Source organism: Quercus lobata, chromosome 7 (assembly GCF_001633185.2).
Source record: "Quercus lobata isolate SW786 chromosome 7, ValleyOak3.0 Primary Assembly, whole genome shotgun sequence".
NCBI lineage: Eukaryota > Viridiplantae > Streptophyta > Magnoliopsida > Fagales > Fagaceae > Quercus > Quercus lobata.
The window spans coordinates 43,540,408-43,565,939 of record NC_044910.1 but is presented as its reverse complement, the minus strand read 5'-3'; the positions used below and the strand labels follow the sequence as shown (position 1 = coordinate 43,565,939).

At 33.2% G+C, this 25,532-nt stretch overlaps 1 protein-coding gene across 38 annotated transcripts in view; it reads right to left on the bottom strand.

Moving 5' to 3' along the window:
• Positions 1 to 1,376: 1,376 nt before the first annotated feature.
• Positions 1,377 to 25,532, bottom strand: part of LOC115953048 (disease resistance protein RGA2-like) — a 35,200-nt gene continuing 11,044 nt past the window's right edge. Inside the window, exons 1-22 of one of the 38 annotated variants that reach the window (XM_031070510.1) lie at positions 13,433 to 17,327; positions 13,228 to 13,306; positions 13,057 to 13,101; positions 12,005 to 12,199; positions 11,766 to 11,865; positions 10,898 to 11,204; positions 9,995 to 10,179; positions 9,752 to 9,853; positions 9,500 to 9,648; positions 9,183 to 9,279; positions 8,712 to 9,048; positions 7,760 to 7,995; positions 7,506 to 7,632; positions 6,737 to 6,807; positions 6,547 to 6,613; positions 5,968 to 6,019; positions 5,076 to 5,155; positions 4,855 to 4,921; positions 3,278 to 3,381; positions 2,944 to 3,103; positions 2,176 to 2,287; positions 1,377 to 2,066 (exon numbers count right to left, since the gene is read on the bottom strand). In XM_031070510.1, coding sequence (XP_030926370.1) covers positions 13,466 to 17,164 — 3,699 coding nt within the window. In that variant the 5' untranslated portion in view covers positions 17,165 to 17,327 and the 3' untranslated portion in view covers positions 1,377 to 2,066; positions 2,176 to 2,287; positions 2,944 to 3,103; ... (17 more) ...; positions 13,228 to 13,306; positions 13,433 to 13,465. The other 37 variants (XM_031070504.1, XM_031070500.1, XR_004083639.1 and 34 more) reach the window with 37 other exon arrangements.

Here is a 25,532-nt window from a genome sequence, read left to right as displayed (position 1 = left end):
GTGTGTGTGTATATATATATATAAATATAAATATAATTAGAATTAGAATTATAATCAAATTCAACCGAAAAATAAAAGAGGCCTATGCAAAATACTAATTAAAAAAAAATCTATATAATAATATATAATACTTTTTAAAAAACATTTTTACTTCTAATATTTATAAATTATAATTAAAGAGTATAATATTTACAAATTATAATTAAAGAACCGTGGGAAACACGAGTTAATAACTAGTGACACTAATGGTCCGTTTGGAACGGGAGGAAGCAAAGTGAGTAGAGTATAGTTGGTTGGACATTAACCTAATTTTCGGCCAACTCTACTCTAGTCCCCCTTACTCTCCCTCCCTCCCTCCTCAATCCCAAACAGACTATAAATCCTAAATCCAATATCAATAGCCCACAAGCCACATGATAAACAAACTCAAATGCTTTACTTATTACGTAAAACCACCGGGCTAATACCCTAACGACATAAGCTATTTGATGACACGGTTGCAAGGCCCTCAACTGTGGTCCTTGTCACATTAACTAATAAATGAATAAGAAAATGAATAAGGGAAGTATGTGGCTTATTGATTTATTTACAGCCAATGTATGTGGAAATAGTTGAGATGAGACTTAAGAGTAAAGAGAATTTTAATTAGTACAGCACATGATCCATAGATTGTCCTTGTATACAATAATCTTTAACACCAAAAACATTTTAACTTGCTTTTATAGAAAAAAAATAGGATCATGACAAACATCTTGGCTTTAAGTTAGCTTGGCCCCTATAGCAGCAAAACCATGGATTGCCTAACAGGAAAGCATATCTTTAAAATAATAAAAATATCCTTAGTCAAAAAAATGATTTAGTAAGTCTTCGTAAGATTAAGAAATTCTTTGTAACAATCTTATGGTTTGATAAAGAATATTCAAACACCAAAATAAATAAATTGTATACTTCTCTGGCAATTAAATATGAATCAAAATATATTCTTTAAAGACTTCCATTTGCTTCAAAGAAGGTAACTTCCTGGTAAAAGATGAATATAAGTCCAAGATACTTTTATTTTTCTCCTTTTGTGAAAATGACTTGTTTTAACTAATCAACATAAACAAAAATATTCTACCTGATAATTTTTTAACTGTTGACTATGAGATTTAACCATCAAAGTTAGCAGCTAATATAACAGGTGATTAGTAAAAGTAACTAAAGGTTATCCATCAACTGGTTTTAGGTCCGAGGACAGGTGGAGGGGGAGTAGCCAAGAGCTAGTTAGTCGCCTATGATTAAACATTCTCAAATTATTCTTCCCAAGCCTTGAATATGAAACCAAATGTGATTTTTGAAACCATTTCCCTTCAACCAAATAGAGAACAATAAATTTGAAAATAAAAAACATCATCTCACAACATTTTTTGCAACAAGCTATTATGCTTCTCTTGGTTCAAGTACAATTTGAGTAAAAATGCAAGTACAATTTAAAGTAGTTTCTTGCAAATTAAAACCATCTAGAAATAAATTCACTATGGTACAAAACCACCAAAACAAAAGATGCCTCTAAAAGTAGTGAGCCTCTAAAAGTAGTGATGCAGCAAGCTTCAATGTATAAAATTTATCTGTTAAGTAGTCATCATCATCATCATTGAACAAAATATCTCGCATTTCTGCCTCGAATAGTTTATTGTTTTTGGTTTCCAAAGGAATGTCCGTGAGGATCCCACCAGGGTGCCTTCTACTTCTAATAGGACCTCTCAGTAGGATTTGAACCCAGATGAACTGTTAAGACAATGATGGCCATTAATTCGTCACAGTAACCATAAGGCACCACTCTTTAAATCAAACATTTGATAGCTCATTCCATTGCATTTGCATATTATAGATAACAAAAGTTCCGTTTGTCCAAGTTGGAGTAGCTCTTCTAATCCTCATTGGAGAAGCTCTTCTAGTCCTCATTTCCAAAATCCACAATATTTTACATCAAATGCATGACCGCAGATGATCTACATGAGTTGATGATAAAAGTTCAAAAGTAATCCTAGTCTGCCAGTGTACTCTATGTATACTAATGTAGAGAACTGCATCAGAATAGATATCCCAATCATTGTTTGTCCAAAAGAATATGGGGTGGACCAAAAAAAGAGAGATGAATAATAATAGTAAAACAACAAGACAATGCTTAATTACCATTGTTCTCAAACGAAAGCATAATCATAGAAATTTTTCAACTGCCCTTTGACATTTTTTTATGTTTGCTTCATTGCTATATTCATATACCCATCCAGACATGCAAGAATACCTACGCATGAAGATTAAAAGGCACCATAAATGCCTGTAAATGCATATTTTTCATAGTGGGGTGCAACAAGCAACAATCAACTGTTTATCTACAAAGAGTAAGTCTAAAACATTCTCAACATATCTTTTCCATTTCTCTCAGCATTATCATCCTAGTGAGAGAAATTTTATTCCATTCATCTCATTGATACACATCTGACTTTGTGAGCTATGAGTGAAGGTTTGGAAACTTAGGCTGTCACCTCAAATCCAATATCATTGTTGACTTTCTGTTGGTGGTTTGACGGTGTTATATCCCAGTGGCAGAGCCAGAAATTTATCTTTGGGGGGCCACACATAAAATTAGACAGCTAATTATTTTTTCTGTGTGTATATATTAATTACATCAATGTTTTTTAATGATAAACTAACTTCATTCAACCGGAAAAGAAGTACAATCAAGAAAGAAAGAGAAACATTAAGCACCGTCAAATTAATTACATCCATACTACATATAATATTAAAAATGGCAATGCACATACAATTTAATAATCAATGATAAATAGTATTATATTTTAATTGGTACATATAATGTTATATGATATATGGATTATTTTAATAACAAATAAATTTATGATAAAGAAAAGTCAAATTATAAAAAGATGAAAGAAAAAGTACCTGGAAAAGTGGAATTGTGGGAATGCTATACTGGGCCAACACGGCTACAACCTACTGTAGACACCAACCGCTTGTGCCCGCACCTACCCACTTGCTTTTGTAGAGATTCTAGAGAAGATTTTAATCATACACTGATATACGTGATTGTATAGTCTGCTGTCTGCAATTATTATTCACATAGAAGATTTGTTACATTGTAAGATGGAAACTAGAGCCTAGAGGAAAGAAAAACAGAACAGAAGGAAAAAGAAGAAGGCCGATGGAGCAGTTGAGGGAATGAGAGTTGAGATGCTACGGAGAGAGAGTTCAGACAGAGAGAGCGAGAGAGAGTCACCTGTGTCCTGTCAAATGATGAGCAAAATGTTTGCAACTATGTGTTGCAGTGGCGAATCAAAGCCTTTGATCTTCAATCTTTCTGCTGTTGTGGTGCAAGTAAGCCTAGAAGTGTTAGGGTGAAAATTAGAATTTTTTTCCCTTTTATTTGGTGAGATATTTGTTAAAATAACTATGTGTTCATCTTAAAATGCTAAAAAATGTCTAATTATTGTAACTTTTTGACATATATATTTATCATTAATTAGATTATATCCTATTTAAATAAAATTTGTATGCAATTTTAGACTTTCTTTCATATATATATATATATTATCTGGGGATGGGGGCCAAAATGATAAGAGTTAAAAAAAATTTCAAAATTTCAAATAGGTTAGTATAACTCCAAAATGTATATACATCTACAAATTTTTTTCCCAAACTTTTGGGGGGCCATGCTCCCTTCAGTCCAACATGGCTCTGCCACTGCTATCCCCAGCAAGCTAGTTTGAAGAAAGAACTCGAGGGAGTCGGTTGTTATCTAGAGCTTGAAGGGCTCAAGTACATTAGAGATATGGACTTGGAGGGCTCATAATTTTTATTGTATTGCAACGATTTAACTAGTGGAAATTTTCCAACAGTGTGGTCGAGGGAGAGGTTTTTCCACCCAGAGGCTTAGATTTTCCTCTTTCTAAACACTTCTTTGTGTTTAGCTTTCAGTTTGCATTTATTTTCTGCATTTCTATATTGCTATTTACTTCCTTTAGCTATTAGTTGCTTTGTGCTTGCTATATAATTTGGTTAATCATTTACATTTGACTAATTGTTAGTTTTAGACTAAAAGTGATTAAGCCAATAAAAATGGTTTATGGGTTCTAAATTGTGCTAGAGTGTAATTAGCATTTTTCAAATGTCCCACTTCCACCATATTTAGATACTATAGCTTCTTGCAAATGTATAACTTATGTAGAAATGAAAAGGTCCCCAGTTACCATATAGATGAAGCAAAGACTTAAGATTAACCCATCGACATGATAGCCTATTTATCACAATCACATGTCATTGACTAGCAAGAAGACTGATTCTTGTACTTTTCCTTTTATATCACAAAAGATTTTCTCCCATATGAGATATTCTAATTGTTTGTTGTTGGTAAGAAACTAAAGTGTTGTGTAAGGGTTCATGATGCGTCATGGTTTACAAAACAAAGCTCCAGTTACAATATAGTTGTTGGATCATCACCAATAACATTTCTATATTTGTATATGTACAATTTTTAGCAATGAGCTACTTTCTATAAATGTAATACGAGGACCTTGGACAACAATTCTGAAGGTAGATCTATGATTAAAAAAGAAAAAAGAAAAAAAAGAAGATGCAATTATTAGGAAAACTATTGAGAATGACAAAAACCTTAGTTTGCTTGAACCCCTTTTAATTGTATAAGATTTATAAAATTCCAGTCATATCCTTGTATTATTATTATTATTTATTTTAGGATAATGAAGAAAAGATAAGTGTAAAGAATTATTAAAAAAACTGAGTGTCTCATGCATTATGTCAAGTTGAAGAGAAAAAAATCTCAGCAAAAAGAATTACCTGAACATGTTGCCCACACTAATGAATTTCAACTCTTCTCCCAGTTGAAATGTAAATATAGAATGCCCTACAAAGACATTATGCCCAAACATTAATGACAATGATTATATTAGCAAAGACATTCAAGATAAGTTATAATAAACGTATATATTTGGTATTTGATTTTAAAGAAAAAAGAAAACAGAAGAGAGTTAGACTTCAAGTTTGGAGGGACTTATCACTTGCTTTCTATGATATGATATCCCTATCTTTTGAATGCGAGCAATCCAGGAACACTGGAAACTGTTTACATTGGCCTTTCCTTATATATGAGGGAAAAAAACAATCAGCAGCATATGTAATTTGATAAGTCATTGTAAGGAAGCAGATCAGCTTCTTGAAATCATAAGTATGTGTGCAGCACTCAAAGAGAATTTTCCTTTTTCTCTTGTTGGGAAAATATGAGGGCTCCTATAAAATATAAAACTTATTTAAATTTCAAAACCACTAAAAAGATGTTTAGCACTACTTAATTAACTTACCAAGGCCTTATACTACAACAGCAATGGTTCTGAAAGTTTTTAAATTGAAGGAAAAATACAAAACACATCATCCATCGACAATATGAAGAATTTAGGAGAGCTTATGGCAACTAAGGTATATGGCTATGATTAATAAGCAATTTTTTTGGAAAATCTATTGGAAGTCACCAAAACGTTTGTGCATGCATATTGAAATGAAAATTAGAAAGAACAACGCAAAATTAACAATCAATTTAGTGCACATTGGTTACCAAAATTTGAAGCTCTATTTACATGAAGAAATATTTTAAAACCTCAAATTATGGATTTTATTAGCTATATTTTAAATGTTCAATAGGGAAAAGTTTATTGATTTTTAGAGAGAAAAAACAGAGGAACTTAAATTTTGTAGCTTATAATTTATGATCGAAATTGCTGGAATAAAACTACAAGAAATATTAGATTTCATAAGTTCTTGCTCCAGCTAACTAATAGATAAATATTCTCTAAACCTTAATCATGAAAAATCATTTCAAGAAATATGAAGAATACTGGTTGAGTATAAGAAAGAGAATAAAGGGAGGAAAAGAGGAGAACATTTTAGAGAACTTACCGACTTTAAAAGGATTCTGTCAGCTTCCAATTATAATCAATTATTCCTCCAGCTGGAAACAATAGATATATTGTGTCAAGTGCCTATAACATATACAACAACAACAACAATCATGCCTTAGTCCCAAAATGTTTGGGGTAGGCTGCCTATAACAAATTACAATATTAATTTTTATGATAGAATATTAAAAATTTTGAAAAATGAAAAGACTCGGGAAAACTGAATACTGGAACAAAGAAATTAGGAGTGAAGAATAAGTGTGATTGATTGACTCAAAGGTGTCCTTGAACAATCTTGAGAAGACCTAAATAGAGGTCAGATTCTTGAACATCCATCCTAAATAGAGGTCAGTTGTTTTCTGTTAGCATCCTCAATAACCAAAGACATCAAACTCAAAAAAAAAAATTTGAAGAAAAAAAAAAGAAAAAGAAAGAAGGCATCTAACTCATTGAGAAGAATCAAAACTTACCCATTTGTTTTATATATGCATGAAATTACATCTACATATGTACGTATGTTTGTGTGTATGTATATGTAATAGTATGCATTTATCCAACTACTTAGGGGTAAGTTCTCTACCTGCTGTGTCAAAAGAAACAAGAAACTTGCCATCTATCACATGCTTGGAGAATGTGCTGCATCTTTCCTTTTTTTTTAAATCATGGAAGCAGTCATCAAAATCTTATTTAAACCAAATTCTAAAGCAAATTGTAATTACATTATCAAATACTAACCAATCAGTTTTAGTTTATAGAGATAGGACCATTACCTTACATGCAGGTGATTAGGAACTATCCACTGAACATTTGCATGATCTAGACCATCCAGAATAGAGGTCACCTGTTGGGCAAGTCAATGATACAAAGCTTACAAGAAGAGAACACCATTATGGATGAAAAACCTTAATTCGAGATAGTATTTTAATACGTTATTATAGAGATATGTACAAGACTACAAGTGATTTTTAGTGAAATGTTTGGATAAAATTAACAAGTAAAACGGACAACTATAGATATCTACCCCATAATCCAGTAAAGTGCTGAAGTCACAGGCATAGAGGCAGTGATTGTAAAAGCATTGGAAAAACCTCTACCTCACCTAATGCATTACCAGTAATGTTTCCAAGTATAGTGCACTGATCAACCCGTGCAATACATATATAATATGGCTCCAGTTGACCAAAAATACATAAATTTCTAAGAAAAAAAATTAAAAATAAAGAAAAAGATAATAAAATTAATCAACCTAATTTCAATGCATTCTTGAAGTAGTCTTAATTAATGGTAACATGGCTTGTCCAGTGTTAGAATTTGATCCCCAGAAAAAACAGATAAAAGAAAAAGAAAAATTGCAATTTGGGTCTCATTCAATTTGATTAGAATCTCAAAGATGCTTTTCATTATGAACAGTTTTGAAACAAAAATTTATAGGAATCAGGAAAAATAAGAAAAAAAGAAATTTGGTAAGTGAGGAAATAGAGAACAACTGGTCTATTTTAAAGCAAAACATTAGACAAAAGGATATTTGAGAGAAAATACCAATTTTAGATTATTTTGAGCTTAGAATAGTAACAAGAAGTTTATCAGGATATTTGGAACAGGGGCAATCTTGGACTATCTTGTGCTGAGGTACACCTCCAATTGGAAAATCAATGATAACTAGAGTCTGTAAATATTATATGAACAACTAGTTTAGTAAATAGTATAGAAAATTGAAAGTAGAATATAAAAACGAAGGAAACTTAATAGGTTTTGAGAAGAGAGAAATTAAATATGAAATTGAGAGCACTCACAAATTTTAATAAAAAAATGGCATTGGAATCAACTTTAAATTCCCTCAAGGTGATTCTTGGACCACAGGTCCACAGCCAATCTTCTACCACTGAGCCACTCTTGCTCCTTCCAATGATAAGTATGGGTGCAAAACTAGAAATGCCTGGGCTTTTTGCAATCATTAGTGGACTTCTCATGCTCCCCAATGTTTTCAGCTAGCTGTTCATTACTGTGTTTGTTAAATCACTGAAGCATCCTGAAAAATGAAAATCAAAAGATTGATGCCATGTTTAGAAGTTGTAATTCGCTAGTGAAAGAATTGGAGAACATTACAACAAATTAACTTTTTAAGAGACATTTCTACAATGTACAAATAATCATGCTATGCAATCATGATTTTGAATTATTATCTAAAATGAAAACAAATCAACAGAACAGAACCAGGCAAACACAAAAGATTCATTGTTCATGAGTTAACTATTACAAATTGTATGTGGGCAGGTATTAATATCCAAAAGGTATGGCAAATTCATTTTCTTGAGGTAAATCTCTAACCATATTTCCTCTGTATAAAAGAGCATAAAGCCATATAAGTTTTTCAAAATTCAAACCCAAAGTGAAGAATGATCCACTCAAGCCATCAAAAAAAGGAAAAGGGGAAAATTTTAGGTAAAGAAAATTCCAAATGCAACTATCACAGTAGAATCAAGCGAAAGACTAATAATTTTTTCATTTGTCTTCACGAAGTCCTATACTCACTGTATAAGCTCTTAAAATATCAAATTCTCTCATCATTTTTTTTTAATGGAAAGCTGAAAAATATTTCATCAACTAGCTAAACGAAAAACATCTTTAGAGAGGCTTTCCTGCAGAAACACAGGAGCCTCTTCTAGCCAAGCAGCATATTTACAATCAGATCTAGCCATACATAAGGATTTAGCATTCAAGCTAATACTTGTGCAACCTCATTACCAGTCCTACTGACATGTGAGAAAGAGATCTCCCTGATAAAAGTCCATTCTGTTTAACCAAGTCCAAGAGATGTTCAATTTTTGAGAGATTTGGTTCTGCCGAATTGAGAGCTTGAAATCTCTGTAACAAGCCACCTTCTATAATTACTGCAAAAGGGCATACTGTAGCAGCAAATTCAGTCGCTCTCATGACAGCCATAACTTCAGCCTCCTCAGCATCAGTACCCATATCTTCCAGTGATCTTAAAGCTCCAGTGAACACCCCATTCTCATCCCATACCACTGCATCATCACTAATTTTCTGAATTTCTTCAAACACGGCAACATCAAAATTTACCCTAAAAAATCCCATTTATTGCCAATAATCAAATGGTTAGAAAAAATCATATAAGTGTAGTGGAAACATGTTATCAATATTAAATAGCACAATAAAAAAGAAACAAAGGTTGATCGTGGCTTGGCAGTTAGATACCTCTATGCCTAAATGGTAATTTTGCATCATTAGGATACCATCACAATGAGATCATGAAGGGTTGCCCCACTTGAGTGACAACTCAGATCAACATGAACTATGCCAAAACAATATCATAAAAAAAATGGATTAACAAATTTTTCTTCTCCTTTTCTATGTAACAAGTGAATAATATTGTGGGGGAAAAAGAGAGGGAAGAGAGAATAACAGAACCTTCCTCTTTTAATTAGAGCAGATTATTAGGGCCATCAATAATAATTCAATTTCTTACAGTTAAAAATAGAGAGTGATTGGAGAGAGGTGTAGAAGGCCCATACATCCTGATGTACTGAGAGGGACACCAAATCCTCACAAAACACTATCTTCATAGGCATGAAACTTCTATTATTTTGCAATAACCACTTTGGCAAGAATCAAGTTCTGACAGAGTGTGGTACGATTACTGCTAATGTTTTCGAATGTCATGCTGTAGATTTCAAAAACACACATTTTGGCATGAATAATAAATTTATTTGATTGATTTGGTACTTTATATGTTAGAAGTGAAGAGAAGATTTGAGAAAAAATACCAGCACTGATGAATTTCTGTTAGCTTGGGAGTGGACTGAAATTCCATAAGATTAATTAAGTCTTCCTTCAAGCGAACACAATAGATATGCCATTCCTAGTGCCTACACATCCAGCTGAAGACAATTAATTATTCGTGCAGCTGAACACAAGCAGATCATTTACGAATAAAGCTGGGTATTTGATACTGAAAGAAAACTACTCAAAGAAGAAAAAGCCAAGAAAGCCTGTTTTTGATGACTTACTAGTGGCTTTGCCTTTCTATTTGTATTAATATGGACAATCTTGGACCATCTAGTCATTTCCCTTGGCACATCCGATAAAAACTTTGCAGTTTCCGCAATATGGTGAAATGTTGTGATTGTGCAGATGCATCAGATTTTTGTAATCATAATTACAATTTTCAGCTCTTGAATAGAACCTTCACTCCCTATTAGAGCAGAATATTAGGGCCATCAGCAATGGAAAAATAAACCATCATTGAATATTACATGTATTATATGTGGATTGAAAATATTACCTTCATTCCCAACATGTACAAAGCATCATGCTATGCAATGATGATTTTGAATTATTATCTAAAATGAAAACAAATCAACAGAATAGAACCAGGCAAACACAAAAGATTCATCGTTCATGAATTAACCATTACAAATTGTATGTGGGCAGGTATTAATATCCAAAAGGTATGGCGAATTCATTTTCTTGAGGCAAATCTCTAATCATATTTCCTCTGTATAAAAGAGCATAAAGCCATACAAGTTTTTCAAAATTCAAACCCAAAGTGAAGAATGATCCACTCAAGCCATCAAAAAAAGGAAAGGGGAAAATTTTAGGCAAAGAAAATTCCAAATGCAACTATCACAGCAGAATCAAGCGAAAGACTAATAGTTTTTTCGTTTTTCTTGACAAAGTCCTATACTCACTGTATATGCTCTTAAAATATCAAATTCTCTCATCATTTTTTTTTTTTTTTTAAAATGGAAAGCTGAAAAATATTTCATCAACTAGCAAAAAGAAAAACATCTTTAGAGAGGCTTTTTTGCAGAAACACAGGAGCCTCTCTAGCCAAAAAGCATATTTACAATCAGATCTAGACATGCATAAGGATCTAGCATTTCAAGCTAATAAATGTGCAACCTCATTACCAGTCTTTCTGACATGTGAGAAAGAGATCTCCCTGAAAAAGTCCATTCTGTTTAACCAAGTCCAAGAGATGTTCAATTTTTGTGAGATTTGGTTCAGCAGAATTGAGAGCTTGAAATCTCTGTAACAAGCCACCTTCTATAATTACTCCAAAAGGGCATACCGTAGCAGCAAATTCAGTCGCTTGCATGACAGCCATAACTTCAGCCTCCTCAGCATCAGTACTCATATCTTCCAGTGAGCTTAAAGCTCCAATGAACAGCCTATTCTCCTCCCATACCACTACACCAACACCAATTTTCTGAATTTCTACAAACACAGAAGCATCAAAATGTACCCTAAAAAATCCCATTAATTGCCAATAATCAAATGGTTAGAAAAAATCATATAATTAAGTGTAGTGGAAACATGTTATCAATATTAAATAGCACAATAAAAAAGAAAAAAAAAGGTTGATCGTGGCTTGGCAAGTTAGGTACCTCTATGCCTAAATGGTAATTTTGCATAATTAGGATACCGTCACAATAAGATCATGGATTGGAGGGTTGCCCCACTTGAGTGACAACTCAGGTCAACATAAATTATGCCAAAATAATTTATTAAAAGAAATTGGATTAATCCTGACGTGCCGAGAGGGACACCAAATCCTCACAAAACACTATCTTCATGGGCATGAGACTCGTATTATTTTGCAAAAACCACTTTGGCAAGAGTCAAGTTCTGACAGAGTGAGGTACAATTACTGATAATGTTTTCAAATGTCATGCTGCAGATTTCAAAAACACACATTTTGGCATGAATAATAAATTTATTTGATTGATTTGGTACTTTATATGTTAGAAGTGAAGAGAAGATTTGAGAAAAAAATACCAGCACTGATGAATTTCTGTTAGCTTGGGCTGAAATTCCATAAGATTAATTAAGTCTTCCTTCATGTGAACACAATAGATATGCCATTCCTAGCTACTGCCTACACATCCAGCTGAACACAATTAATTATTTGTGCGGCTGAACACAAGCCGATCATTTACAAATAAGCTGGGTATTTGATACTGAAAGAAAATAATCAAAGAAGAAAAAGCCAAGAAAGCCTGTTCTTGATGACTTACTAGTGGCTTTGCCTTTCTATTTGTATTAAATATGCAATCTTGGACCACCTAGTCATTTTCCTTGGCACATCCTTCCTTAGGTCAATAAAAACTTTGCAGTTTCCGCAATATGGTGAAACATTGTGTTTGTGCAGATGCATCAACTTTTTGTAATCATTATTACATTTTTCAGCTCTTGAATAGAACCTTCATTTCCTGTTAGAGCAGAATATTAGGGCCATCAGTAACATAGTTTTAATTCCACACTGCTACAAGATGTTTTCGCTATGAACATAGAATGATGCTATGCAATGATTATTCTTAATAACTATCCAATATGAGAAACAGGGCAGTAGCAGAGAACCAGGCAGACACAAAAGATTCATGAGTTGTCCGCTTTAAATCATATATTACCAGGTATTAATATTTAGAAAATTAGGGGAGTTTGTTTTCTTAAGGTAAATCTCTAATCAAATCTCTACAGTATATAAATTCACACAAGTTTTTCAAAATTTGGAACCAAAGTGAAGAACCATCCACTCAAGCCTTCAGAAAATGAAAATTGGGAAAATTTTATATAAAGAAAAATCCAAATGCAAGTATCACTCTCAAATCAAGCAAAAGAACATCGTAATTATTTATTCTTTTGACTTGATAAAATCATACACTTTATATGATCTTAAAATCTAAAATTCTTTGTTTAATTAGTTGGATTTGAAGTTTTCAATATGGAAAAGCTAAATATTCCCCATAATAGAATTACAAAAGAGTAGTGGAAACATGTTATCAATGTTATATATCAAAAACAGATGAAAAAAAAAAAGAGGTTGGTGGTGACTTTGAAAGTTTGATATCTTCACACCTACATTGTAAACTGTATTGCATTATTACCATACTATCTCAAATGTTAGATTTCATAAAGGTTTACCCAAATTGAGTAACAGCCCAGTACCAGCACTAATCATGCCAAAATATATGTATACTAAAAAAAACTATGGATTAACAATTTTTGCTATTTGTTTTGTTTTAGGTTATAGAAAAGTGAGAGGGAAGATAGGTTATAGAAAATTTACCAGCAATTATGGACTTCCACTAGCTTTAATTGATTTTTCCTCCAGCTGAACACAATATATTAAATAAGAAATAGCCAAATTAAAAATTAAAAAAAGAAAAAGAAAGAAAGAAAGAAATAAAGAGAGAAAGTAAGAAATTAGGGTTATAAAATAGAAATTCCATACAATTACCTGTGTTTATGACCTTACGTTAGGCTGGGAGTGGATTGAAATTCCATAAAGTTACCAGAAATTATGCCATTCGTAGTGCCTGCATATCCAGCAAACGTATTTTGAGAAAACTAAAGAAAGATAAGCAAGAAATTGCGGGAAATTAAGAATAGAAAATATGAGAGAAAAATAAGAGAAAGAGGATTTGAGGGATGAGCAAACTTACCAAACATCTCTTTCAATAAATTTTATAAGATCTTCAAAAATTTTCACCTTTAATAACAATACGGTCGATTCTGATATATGGAATATGTGCAATTTTGGACCACTCTGTGCCTTTCTCCTTTGCACAACTTTTATTTAATTCGGGGGAACCATTAATGTACAGTTTTTTTAAATTGGTGAGGCGTCGCATGGCTTGCACTGTCGGCATTTCCATCAAGTTATCGTTGCCGTTAAGAAGCAGAGTTTGAAGTGAAGAAAGGTCGCCCAACCACTCAGGCAAAGCTTTTATTCCCTTAAAATCACATATATGCAGATATATAATGGCAGTGAAGCGTTGAATTTCGTCCGGAAGAGAGTTGAGTTTGGACCACCCATACAAGTTTAGTTTTTCAAGGGACGCGTGCAAGTGTTCGATGGAACTGAGACTGGGGAAAGCATCCAGCTCCTCACAAAACTCACCAATCTCCAAAATCTTTAAGCTTTCTGATAACCCTCCTGGCAGACGAGTCAACTTTCGACAGTCCCGAATTGTTAAACTGCTAAGAGAGTGCAATTGTCCTAGATCTGGAATTGATATCAAATTAGGACATGACCAAATACCCAATTCCGAAAGAGATGTACATGATTGTAGCCCAATCGGTAGAACTTTAACACCGCATGATATCGTCAAGTTTCGAAGCGATGCCACACCTTGTATACTTGGAAAAGACCTCAAATTAGGACAGCTGGATACTCCAAATGTCTCGAGAGATTGAAGGGTGTGCAGTGTGTCCGGTATATAGCTCAATTTCACACATCCACATATAAAAATGTTTCGGAGAGAGATGCAGAAGGCCCATACATCCTCACGTGGCAAGATGGACTCCAAATCAGCACAATCATGTATATAAAGCTTCAAGAGACCCGCATTATTTTGCAATAGCTGCTCTGGCAAACAAGAAAGTTCTGATACTCTCCCTATAGTGAGGGACATGAGTGTAGTAAGATTACTACTAATGTTTTTGAATGCAGTGCTTTTGGTGCTGTCAATAACTAGTTGCTCGAGAACTGGAAAATGACATGGAGCACTTATGAGCTGGTCACAGTATCCAATAACCAATTTTTTGAGGGAAGGAAACACCGTTCCTCTTGTTGTTGTTGTTGTTGGCTCCATTGCATCCTTCCATTCCACTAGCTTGGGCATGTGCTTCAAAACAAGTTTTTCCAAAGCCGGGAACATTGCATTTCTACCATTATCACCTCTACTATTACTTGATCCCTCACCGCTATAATTGCCGTAAAATTCTGTTCCTATACATGTCACCTTATTCATTTTCTCAATTTCAAGAACCTTGAGATGAGATAAATGTCCGAGTGTAGGAATTTGTTCGCACTCGTTACAGTTTTTTAAGAAGATTTCCAACAAATGGTCCCACAGAAACAAACCACCACTACTGTTTTTGCCCAATATCCATGAAGGGAACTTCTCACCCCGAAAATTTTCAATCTTTAAGCTTTGCAGACATGGGTGAGGCTGAAGGCCTTCCAGTATATCTTCATCGTTAATGGTGCCTTCTCTTTGACTATTCCAATGGAATCCCAACTTGTTTAGTCCTTTCTTTTCCGATAATTTTGCACTTTTGGCTTCTTCTTTGTCTCTCACGTGCTCTAGATTGTAGATACTTAACTTTCCTCTAAGTTGGCTTAAGTATCCCATTTCTTCAATTCGACCACCAGTGTCTTGACCAACGACAAAAAAAGGCAATGTTTGAAGGCAAGTCAATTGCCTCATATTGATCGGCAATTGTTCTATGTATTGAAGATCAATATCAATATGTCTCAAATTAATCAAATTTTGTAGATTTTTTGGAAGCTCTTTGAGACAAGGGCAATACTTGATTATTAGAGTTTGCAAGTTATAGAATTTTGTGAGAGAATTGGGTAATTCTTTGACATTGGTCCTTATAATGCGAAGAAGCCGCAATTGTCTTAGCCTATTGATTGACTTGGGCAACTCTACTATACATCCCCCAAATAAAGTTAGGCCACGTACACATTTTAAGTTTAATAACTTGTCACCAAGATTAACATGAATCGAAAAAATTGTGCGCAACCTACTCATGCCTTCTCTAGATAATGGGATTGTTGGCGTTGTTTGGTCATTGGATATAAGAGATAAACGTCGAATATGAGACATGCCAATGTCATCCCCCAAATTTCCCTCTAAATGCAAGGTTTCCCATTTTGAAATTGAGAGGGCAAGATCATGTACACAATCGTGCATCTTGCAGCTAAAAATATCACCATAATCATCCCTTTCTATATCTTGGAATAAGGAATTCCCCAACAAAATATTAAAATACTCGTTACCAATATCCTCCATTACGGATCTTCCTTGATACAATTGAAGGAACCCTTCAGCCATCCAGTGTTGAATTAATTCTTCCTTTTCCATTTTATAATCTTTAGGAAAAATGGCACAATATGTGAAACAACTTTTTAGAGATGGTGGATAAAGACGATCAAAGCTTAATTTAAGTATTGGTAAGATTTCATAGTTGTCAAGTGGAGAATTCCAAACTTTACTATTTTGAATTGCCAACCATTCATTTTTCTCCTTCTTATAAGACATCGTCCCTCCTAAAACTCTTGCAACTAATGGAACCCCACCACATTTTTTAGCAATCTCCCTTCCAATAACTTCCAAATCTGGAGTTATTTCATTACAAGATACTTTTTTCATGATTATAGACCAACATTCATCATCTGATAGTTTCTCTAAATCACATCGAGGAAGTGTCTCCATAATTTTAGCCACCTTATCTTTGCGGGTTGTTACAATAATAATGTTTCCCATATTTGAATTAATTCCTAACAGACAATTCCTCAAAGTATCCCATTTCGTCAGATCTTCGTTCCATACATCATCAAGTATGAGAAGATATGTTTTTCCTCTCAACTCTTTTTGAAGGCATTCAAGAATCGCAGTCTTATTTTCTAATTTATTTGAGGTATGGGTAACAAGCTCAAGAATCTCTCTCAAGATCCTTTTATCATCAAAATTATCGGAGACACATACCCATATCGTCCTATCAAAATGTCTCTTTACTCGCTCATCATTGTAAACTTGCTTTGCTAAAGTTGTTTTTCCCAAACCTGCCATTCCTACTATTGGAAAGACAGAGAGTTGTTCTTTGGTTTCCCTAGTTAGCAAATCAACTATTTTTGAGACATGATCTCTCCTTCCTACAACTTCTGAATGATTAAGAAAGGAGTCTGTCTCTCGGTTAGGGATAATCTCTGGATTTGAATTTACTGGACTCGCTCTAGCAAGTCCAAATGAATTTGCTTCATCATTAATCTTTTTAAGCAATTCATGAATGATCTTAATCTTGTTGGCCATCTTGAGACGAAAAGCAATGGGGTTTGAGAATGAAAAGAAGTAGCATACCTTTCTCTTCATTTGGTTTCGGATCTCTACCTTCCGCCGGAGAATCTCATAAGCAAACTCGTCCAGCACGTAATCAGCATCATAAGCAACATCTTTAAGCCTCCACAGCCAAAGCCTCACGACCTCTTCGCTCCCTTGCCTTCTCTCCGCATCAGCCAGCACAGCTTGAATCGTGGTTAATGAGCCACGAAGTTTTGTCAACTCCTCCTTGAAACCCCAAGCAAGGCTGATCTGCTCAGTAGCAACTGAAATCAGCTTGCCTATTATTTCCTCAGCAACAACACTGAGGATAGTCTCAGCCATCTTTGGTTTGATGCTCTGATAAGCCAGAAATAAGCTGGAAGTATTTGGAAACAATAAATGGACTCTGATGTACAAAGGCTAAAACAGCAACAATGATATATGTAGAGAAGTAGGAGGGGACCCAAATATCAACTTGCACACACGAGATAAAGTCCAATACATGTCATTTACGTATTTGGGAGCTTATCATATAATTCATATGCGAAAAGAACCATAATTGTGTATTTTCAAAAGTGCAGTGTTTTTTTTTTTTTTTTAATTTTTTTATATGATATGTTATAAGCTAGAATTTTATATTTTATATTTTTTATATACAATTTTTAAATTAAATTTTTTTTTTCACATTTTTAAAATACTTATATATTTTAACACATTTTTAACAAAAAAAAAATTCAAAAAAAACAAAATAAGTTATTACAGAACTTTACGGACTTGAAAAAGTACTCCTTGTGGGCCACGTTCTTTTTCTTTTGTTTTCACTTTGACTTTTTCGTCTCGCTTTCCTCTGGACGGTACGGTAGAATGATTCTCACTTTTTTGACTTTTATGATTTTAAAATGCTTAAATTGCTTTTCTGCTTTTATGACATTCACTTTTTGTCCGTTTTTTAAATTATTATTGTCACAGTACTCACACAGCTTTTTTTAGATTATTGCTTCGCATTTTTAGATTTATTTATTAGGAAAAAGATGACAGCCCATGTGCTTCATTCACCATCTGAGTCTTTTGAGATGGTCTTCAATAGTCATATATGTTGAAAAAGATGTCACCAGTTCACACTATGGCTTTTTCCTCTTACAAAGTCACATGGCTAATGGCATCTTCTCTGCATTTTGGTTGAGATCAGAGCAATATTTAGGGTATTACACCTTATGCCTTTAATGGCTAAGATTAATCGTTGTAAAAAATAACTTTCATTCTGATTAAAAAAAATTAAGAAAAATTTTATAAGAAGTAAAAAGTAAAAAGTAAAAAATGTATTTGGAAACAATAGAAGGATTGTGATGTAGAAAGACTAAAACAGCAACAATGATATATCAAGAGAAGTAGGAGGGAACCCAAATATCAACTTGCACGCAAGAGATTTTTTTTTTCTGAGAAGGGCACGCAAGAGATAAGGTCCAATTCGTGTCTTTTACGCATATGGGAACTTATCATATGCGAACATAAACATAATTGTGTATTTCCAAAAGTGCAGTGTTTTTTTTTTTTTTTTTTTTTTTTTTTATGAGCTAGGTAATAAGTAATTTTCACCTTTTTAATTTTTACATACAGTTTTTAAAATTTTATATTTTTTTCACAATAAAAAAATTTTAGCAACAAATTAAATAAATTATTTCTACACAGACTGCCACTTTCTTTTTCTTTTGTTTTCACTTGGCTTTTTCCTCCGGACTGCAGAATGATTCTTCACTTTATTTTATTTTATTAAATGCTTAAGATCCCGAGTGATTAAATAACTCATTTTCAATTTTTTAAAAATATTATATACATTTTTACATATATTTTCACTCACACGTATTTCATAAAACTACAAACAACATTACTCAAATTACTCTACTAAACAGGCCCTAAATTGCATGTTTGAACAAGTAATTTTAACAATGCTCTTAAGATTATTATTAATAAACTATATCAAGAAAATTTTTAATACTATTTTTATGAAAAATATAAAATGTTATAAAAAAATAATAATTTTTTTTATTTTTTGTAAAATATTTTAAAAATTGTTCTTAAATTAATGCCTTTAACGTTCGGGAACATTTTCCTTTTTGAATTATTAGGGTCACACAGCTTTTTTTAGATTATTGCTTCACTTTTTTACATTTATTTAGGAAAAAGATGACAGCCCATGTGCTACATTCACCATTTGAGTCTTTTGAGATTCTCTTCAATAGTCATTTAAAAATATGTTGAAAAAGATGTCACCAGTTCACACTTGAAGAGTTGAAGTTGACAAATTGTCTTATATTCCTTTTTTCGTATGAGACTTGAAAACAGTCACTTGGCTAAGGCTTTTTCCTCTTACAATTTACAAAGTCACATGGCTTCCTCTCTGCATTTTGGTTTCATCTGAATTATTTGTTCACATTTTTACATAATGTGAGGAAAAAGATACAACCCACTTGCTACAACTGCAAAATTGATAGGCAATGGCAAAGATTGTTGCAAATCAAAAATTATAGTCACGAAGAATGAGATTAAAGTTGCAAAAGTAGAGAATAAGAATAACATTTCGTTCACACATATGTTCCCAACATTTCCCTCTTGCTTCAAAGCATTTCAAGGAGAAAGTGCAGCAGTAGACATAGAAAGATGATGCTAAGTGGAACTGTTGGTCAGCAAAGTAATAATTGTAAAGAATTCACTAGGCCATTCTCAGGTTAGCGCTTTGATTTTTTTATGATCCCTAATAACTAGCATTTTTATTTTGGATTTTGAGTCTTTAGAAGGGAACTTCACATATATATGCACTTAAATTGAGTCTGAATCTGGTAAGATATATATGCACTTATATTGAGTCTAAATTTAGTAAGAATGAGGTGTAAAACCCATGTTTTACACCATTTAATAAGAGATCATCTAATAAGAGATTGTCATATCAACATTTTACTTAAAATTTAATACATTTACCACACCTAATAACATCTTAATAAACTCTCAATTTCGTTGGATTTATATATGGGTATTAGAATTTATTGAGAGTGGTAGTAATTATTCTTAAATATGTGATAAGATAATATAACATGTTGGGATTGAAGGAGTAAAACATGGATTTTTATCACATCCTTATAGAATTTAATCTTTACTTTAATTAGGTTAGAGTAGAATTCTATCTCAGATATATATAAATAATCTCTCTTTAAATTTTTATTCTTCAAACCAATATTATAATGAGATAAGTTTTGAAAATACACTCTTTCTCTCTCTAGATATTAGCTCTCTCACTTCTTGAATATTTATTCTTCAAACCAATAAAAATATAACGATTTTATCAATTAATTGGGAGGGAGTTTCATCATGGAAAAACTGAGGTTTTAGATTAATCGTTATATTTTTATTCAAAACTAAGAACTAAACAAAGGGTCATTCTACAGTACCCTTCATATTTTTAGTGGTTATGGTTGGTATTCACTTACATCTCCACCGTGTCTTTCTTTTTTTTGAGAAACCCACCGTGTCTTTCTATTTGTTTTAATCTGACGGTTAATTTAATTTTAAGGAGACACCAGTTACCGGTCAAGCAGGTAACGTATAATAGCTAAAAAAAAAAAAAGCATAGAAAGGAATAGAAGGTTTCTGAGAAAGATCAAAAAGACAAACCCTAATTTCACCGCAAATTGTGAAATCTCTTTAATTAATGATTAGCATGTTTGCTTTGTTTCCATTTTTCTTTGTTAACGTGTTGATATCACTTCAGTGCTCTCTATCTATTTGATATGGTCTTCGTTTTTCTTGTGGCTTCTGTGAAATTGAGGAGGGGACTCTGTTAAATTGGGGGGCCAATAAAACTTCTTTTTCTTTTTAGATAGGGCAGCTAAATGTAATTTTCGCATTTCTTTTTGCGTTTGTTGTTGATATTCCTTTCTTGATTCTGGAACTTTAATGGGTATTAGCAACTTTATTTTAGATTTTTCCTCATTGATGTATTCATAAAAATGCATATGGATGCAAGTCTCTGACAAAGTGAGAATAATGGAATGAAAACAATTTGGAATCATCCACAGTTTGCAATACCTGATAAATTATGGGTGCGAAGTGATAAGAACAATGTAATTGTGCCAAAATGGAGAGGAAAACAGAGAAACAACCTGGTTGATTAATATCATTGACATTGCTAATGTTTTCTTACTTGTGACAAAGCAGCATCGTAAACTATATGGGTTCTTTGTTGGCTAGTAGTTTTAAATTCAACTAAATGGATTTAGTTCACTCTATCATCTGTTTCAGGCTATAGCAGATTTACATGGTTTGTTAGTGCATTAGTATTCTTTACTTCTTTTTTTCTTTTTTTTCTCCTTTATGGGTAAGAGATATGTTATTAACAAAAAACAAAGTACAACACCAAACAGATCTTTAATAACACTGCACTCTTTGTACAGCACTTTACAGAGACTAGATCAACTATAACCAAAGGAATAGCTTAAAGCTCCCTGAAAACACACTCAGTCTGCTTCTTCTTTGTTTTCTTTCTCTGTATTTCCATCTCTTCTTTGTAATTTTTGGTTTGCCTTGTACTTTTTCTGCACAAAGTAACCTTTTGAATGTATATCTTTTTTACTTTAAAAAAAAAAAAAAACACTCAAATATCAGTGACAGAGTAAGACCCCACTTCTATTAACCGCAAATACACTCAAGTCCTATAACATAATAAAAGAGAACTTCTTTTAAACAAACCACTGATCAACTCCCTGCTCTAGCTTTCCCTATTTGCTCTAGTTGATAGTCACAGTTGCTCTCTCTCTCTCTCTCATCTTTGGTAACTCATAATCTGATGGAAAATTTTGGAATTAAAAACTATAAACCTTGTATCTGCTATGATCTGCCCAAATTGAATGACTTCCCAGGGGTAACTCAACTATATGGTCGTGTGTTGACTACTTCCTAGTATTTCAATTTTCAAGCTATAACAAGTTTTTTCCATGTGTTTAAAGATTGCTTTGAGAAAATTTTGCAGATACATAATAATGCCTTTCATTTCTACATAGCAGATTTTGTATTTTGCTTATTATTTCAGGTGCAAAATGTGAATGGATTGGAAGCAACAAGACTAATATGTACTCTGGCACGCATCTTCCTATTGTTGCTTTGAAGGCCCATGAATTTATGAGGGTTCTTCCCTATAAATGTGTCTCAATTTGAAGTCTTCCATATTAGTTTGTTTTTTTTCCCTTTCTGGTTATGAAAATGATGTAAGGAAATCATTTTATGTAATGGTCAAACTGTGTAATGGTCAAATTTTTGGATAAATTGATGTAATCTCTAAGAAATAACTATAATGAGCCAATAAATAATTAGCCTCCCAGCTTATTCCCTGTCATTATGATCAAAATTATTGTGATTGCATAAACTTTGATATACTGAGAGCAACAATTGATGCTTATTGATCTAAACTACATACATTTTAATTCTTTTGAGACATTGGAAATATGGACATTTGTTCGATTATTGAAGTTTAGATTGATAACATTTGTAACTATAATATGTTTTATTTTGGGGTAGATCCTTTTATGTGAAACTGGTTAATTAATATGATCGTATGATATGTGCATGACTTTGTCTTGAAAAAACCACTTGATCCCTTGTGATTGAATTCAATGTCATATCAATGGCGAACAATGAACCTAAAGGACATTCATGGTTCAAGTGATTGATTCGTGCCCTAGATTTGAGTGACTAGAGAGAAAGAGACCTGCTAAAATGAGGTGATGATGCCAGCAGTGCTTGTTAGATGAGAGAGGGGCGGGGTTGGTGAAACTAAGAGTGGACAAAGTGGAGCGAATGGACATATTAGGACCAAAGTGGACAGAATGGGCCGAACGAGATCAAATTGGACTGAATAAGATCGAAGTGGGCATAGTGGACTAAATAGGACCAATGTTGACTGAATAGAACCTAAGTGGACAGAATGGACCGAATAGAACCAAAGTGGACAAAATGAACTGAATAGGACCAGAGTGGATTAAATAGCCCAAATAGGACTGAAATGGACTAAAGTGTACAAAATAGCCTAAATAGGACCAAATAGAACTAAATTGGATAAAATAGACCGAAAAGGACCAAAGTCAACCGAATAGGACCAAAGTGAATATAATTGACTAAATAGAACCAATGTGGACCGAATAAGACTGAAGTGGACAGAATAGGACTAATGTGGACCGGATGGAGCAAATAGGACCGAAGTGACCTGAATAAGACCGAATAAAACTTTAGTAAATAGAATGTACTAAATAGGACCGAATGGACCGAATAGGACTGTATGGACCCAAAAAAACCAAATTGAATTGAAGAGGACAAAATGGACCTAATAGATCCAATGTGGACCAAATAAGACTTTTAAATATTTATCATTTTTATTGCATTTTTAGGGCTTATATTTCTAATTTCTAATGTCTATTTTATTTGTATTTTTTAACTCAAAACTAAAGAGTTTAGCCCAAATATAATATAATTTTATACTTTTCAACCCAAAAATTAAGAGAAAAAAAGAAGGAATTTTTGAGCTAAACTTGAAAAGACAATCTACAACAAGAATCAATTTAAGACTCAATTAGTCTAAAATGGAGTGAAGGGGACTAAAATTGACTGAGTAGACCTAATTGGACCAAATAGAAACTGTTTACTTTTTATGGAGAACAAATTATCTTCTACAAATTTTAGAGAAAAAATTATACATTATATTACAATACAAAATAATTATTTATTCCTACGTATCGCGTGGGTCTGCGACTAGTTATAATTAAAAAACTGTGCAAAACACACTAATAGTCCATTTGGATTGAGGAGGAAAGAGGCAAAGTAGAGTAGAGTTGATTGGAAATTAGCCTAATTTCTGGCTAACTCTACTCCAGTCTCCCTTGCTCCCCTTCCCTCCTCACCTCGATCCAAATAAGCCATAAATCCTAAATCCAATATGAATAAGCTACAAGTTGCATGATAAACAAACTCAAATGCTTTACTTATTACTTAAAACCACCAGACTAATACCCTAACAACTAGGGCTGTCCACGGGTCAGTCCGGGTAAGGTTTGTGCCCAACCTGGAACTAACCCGTCGGAATCGGGTGGGAAAAAAATGCACCCATTGCCGACCCGCTGGAGTAATCGGGTTGGACGGTTCAGACCATCAACGGGTGGCGGGCGAGTCGATCGGAGTCATAGATCTGAGAAGACGGTAAGAAAACGGTGAAAAAAACACAAATCCAGCGAAAATCTCATTGAATTCTATGAGATCTCGCTAGATCCAACAAAAATCTCATTGGATTCGATGAGATTTTGCCAAATTTGATCAAAATCTCATCGGATCTAAGGGAAATATCGCCAGAATCTAGATTTCTTCATTGGATTCTGGAAAATTTACATCCAAATCTAGAAATTTTGGCTGGGATTTGGAAATTTTGGCCGAAATCTAAAAATCTTTCGGTTGGTTCAGGTTTTTCGGGTTTTAGAGGAGGAAAACCAAAACTGACCCGTTGGAATCGATTTCTGGTGGTGAAGACCTACTGCCGACCTGCCAGAGTAGTCGGGTCGACCGGCTTCAGGTCGGATCCGGTCAATTCTTCAGGTTGGGCATTCGGATCAATCTGGACAGCCCTACTAACAACATTAGCTATCTGATGACACGGTTGCAAGGCCCTTAACTGGTGGTCCTTGTCACATTAACTAATAAATGAATAAGAGAAGTATGCGATTTATTGATTTATTTACAGTCAATGTATGTGAAAATAGATGAGCATAGAGTAAATAAAATTTTGATTAGTACAGCCCATGATCCATAGATTGTCCATGTATACAATAATCTTTAACATCTAAAACATTTTAACTTGCTTCTATAAAAAAATAATAAAAAAAAGAAAAAAGAAAAAAAGAAGGATCATGACAAACATCTTGGCTTTAAGTTAGCTTTGGCCCCTATAGCAACAAAACCACGGATTGCCTAACAGGAAAGCATATCTTTAAAATAATAAAAACATCCTTAGTTAAAAAAATGATTAAGTCTTCGTAAGATTAAGAAATTCTTTGTAACAATCTTATGATTTGATAAAGAATATTCAAACACCAAAATAAATAAATTGTATACTTCTCTAACAATTTAATATGAATCAAAACATATCCTTAAAGACTTCCGTTTGTTTCAAAGAAAGTAACTTCCTGGTAGAAGATGAATATAAGTCCAACATACTTTTATTTTTCTCCTTATGTGAAAATGACTTGTTTCAACTAATCAGCATAAACAAAAATATTCTACCTGATAAATTTTTAACCGTTGACTATGAGATTTAACCATCAAAGTTAGAAGCTAATATAACGGGAAATTAGTAAAAGCAACTAAAAGGTTATCCATCAACTGGCTTTAGGTCAAAGGATAGGTGGAGGGGGAGTAGCCAAGAGCTAGTTAGTCACCTATGATTAAACATTCTCAAACCATTCTTCCCAAGCCTTGAATGTAACACCAAATGTGATTTTTGAAACCATTTCCCCTCAACCAAATAGAGAACAATAAATTTGAAAATAAAAAACAGGGCCTAAATCATCTCACTACTTTTTTTGCAACAAGCTATAATGCTTCTCTTGGTTCAAGTACAATTTGAGTAAAAATTCAAGTACAATTTAAAGTAGTTTCTTGCAAATTAAAACCATCTAAAAAC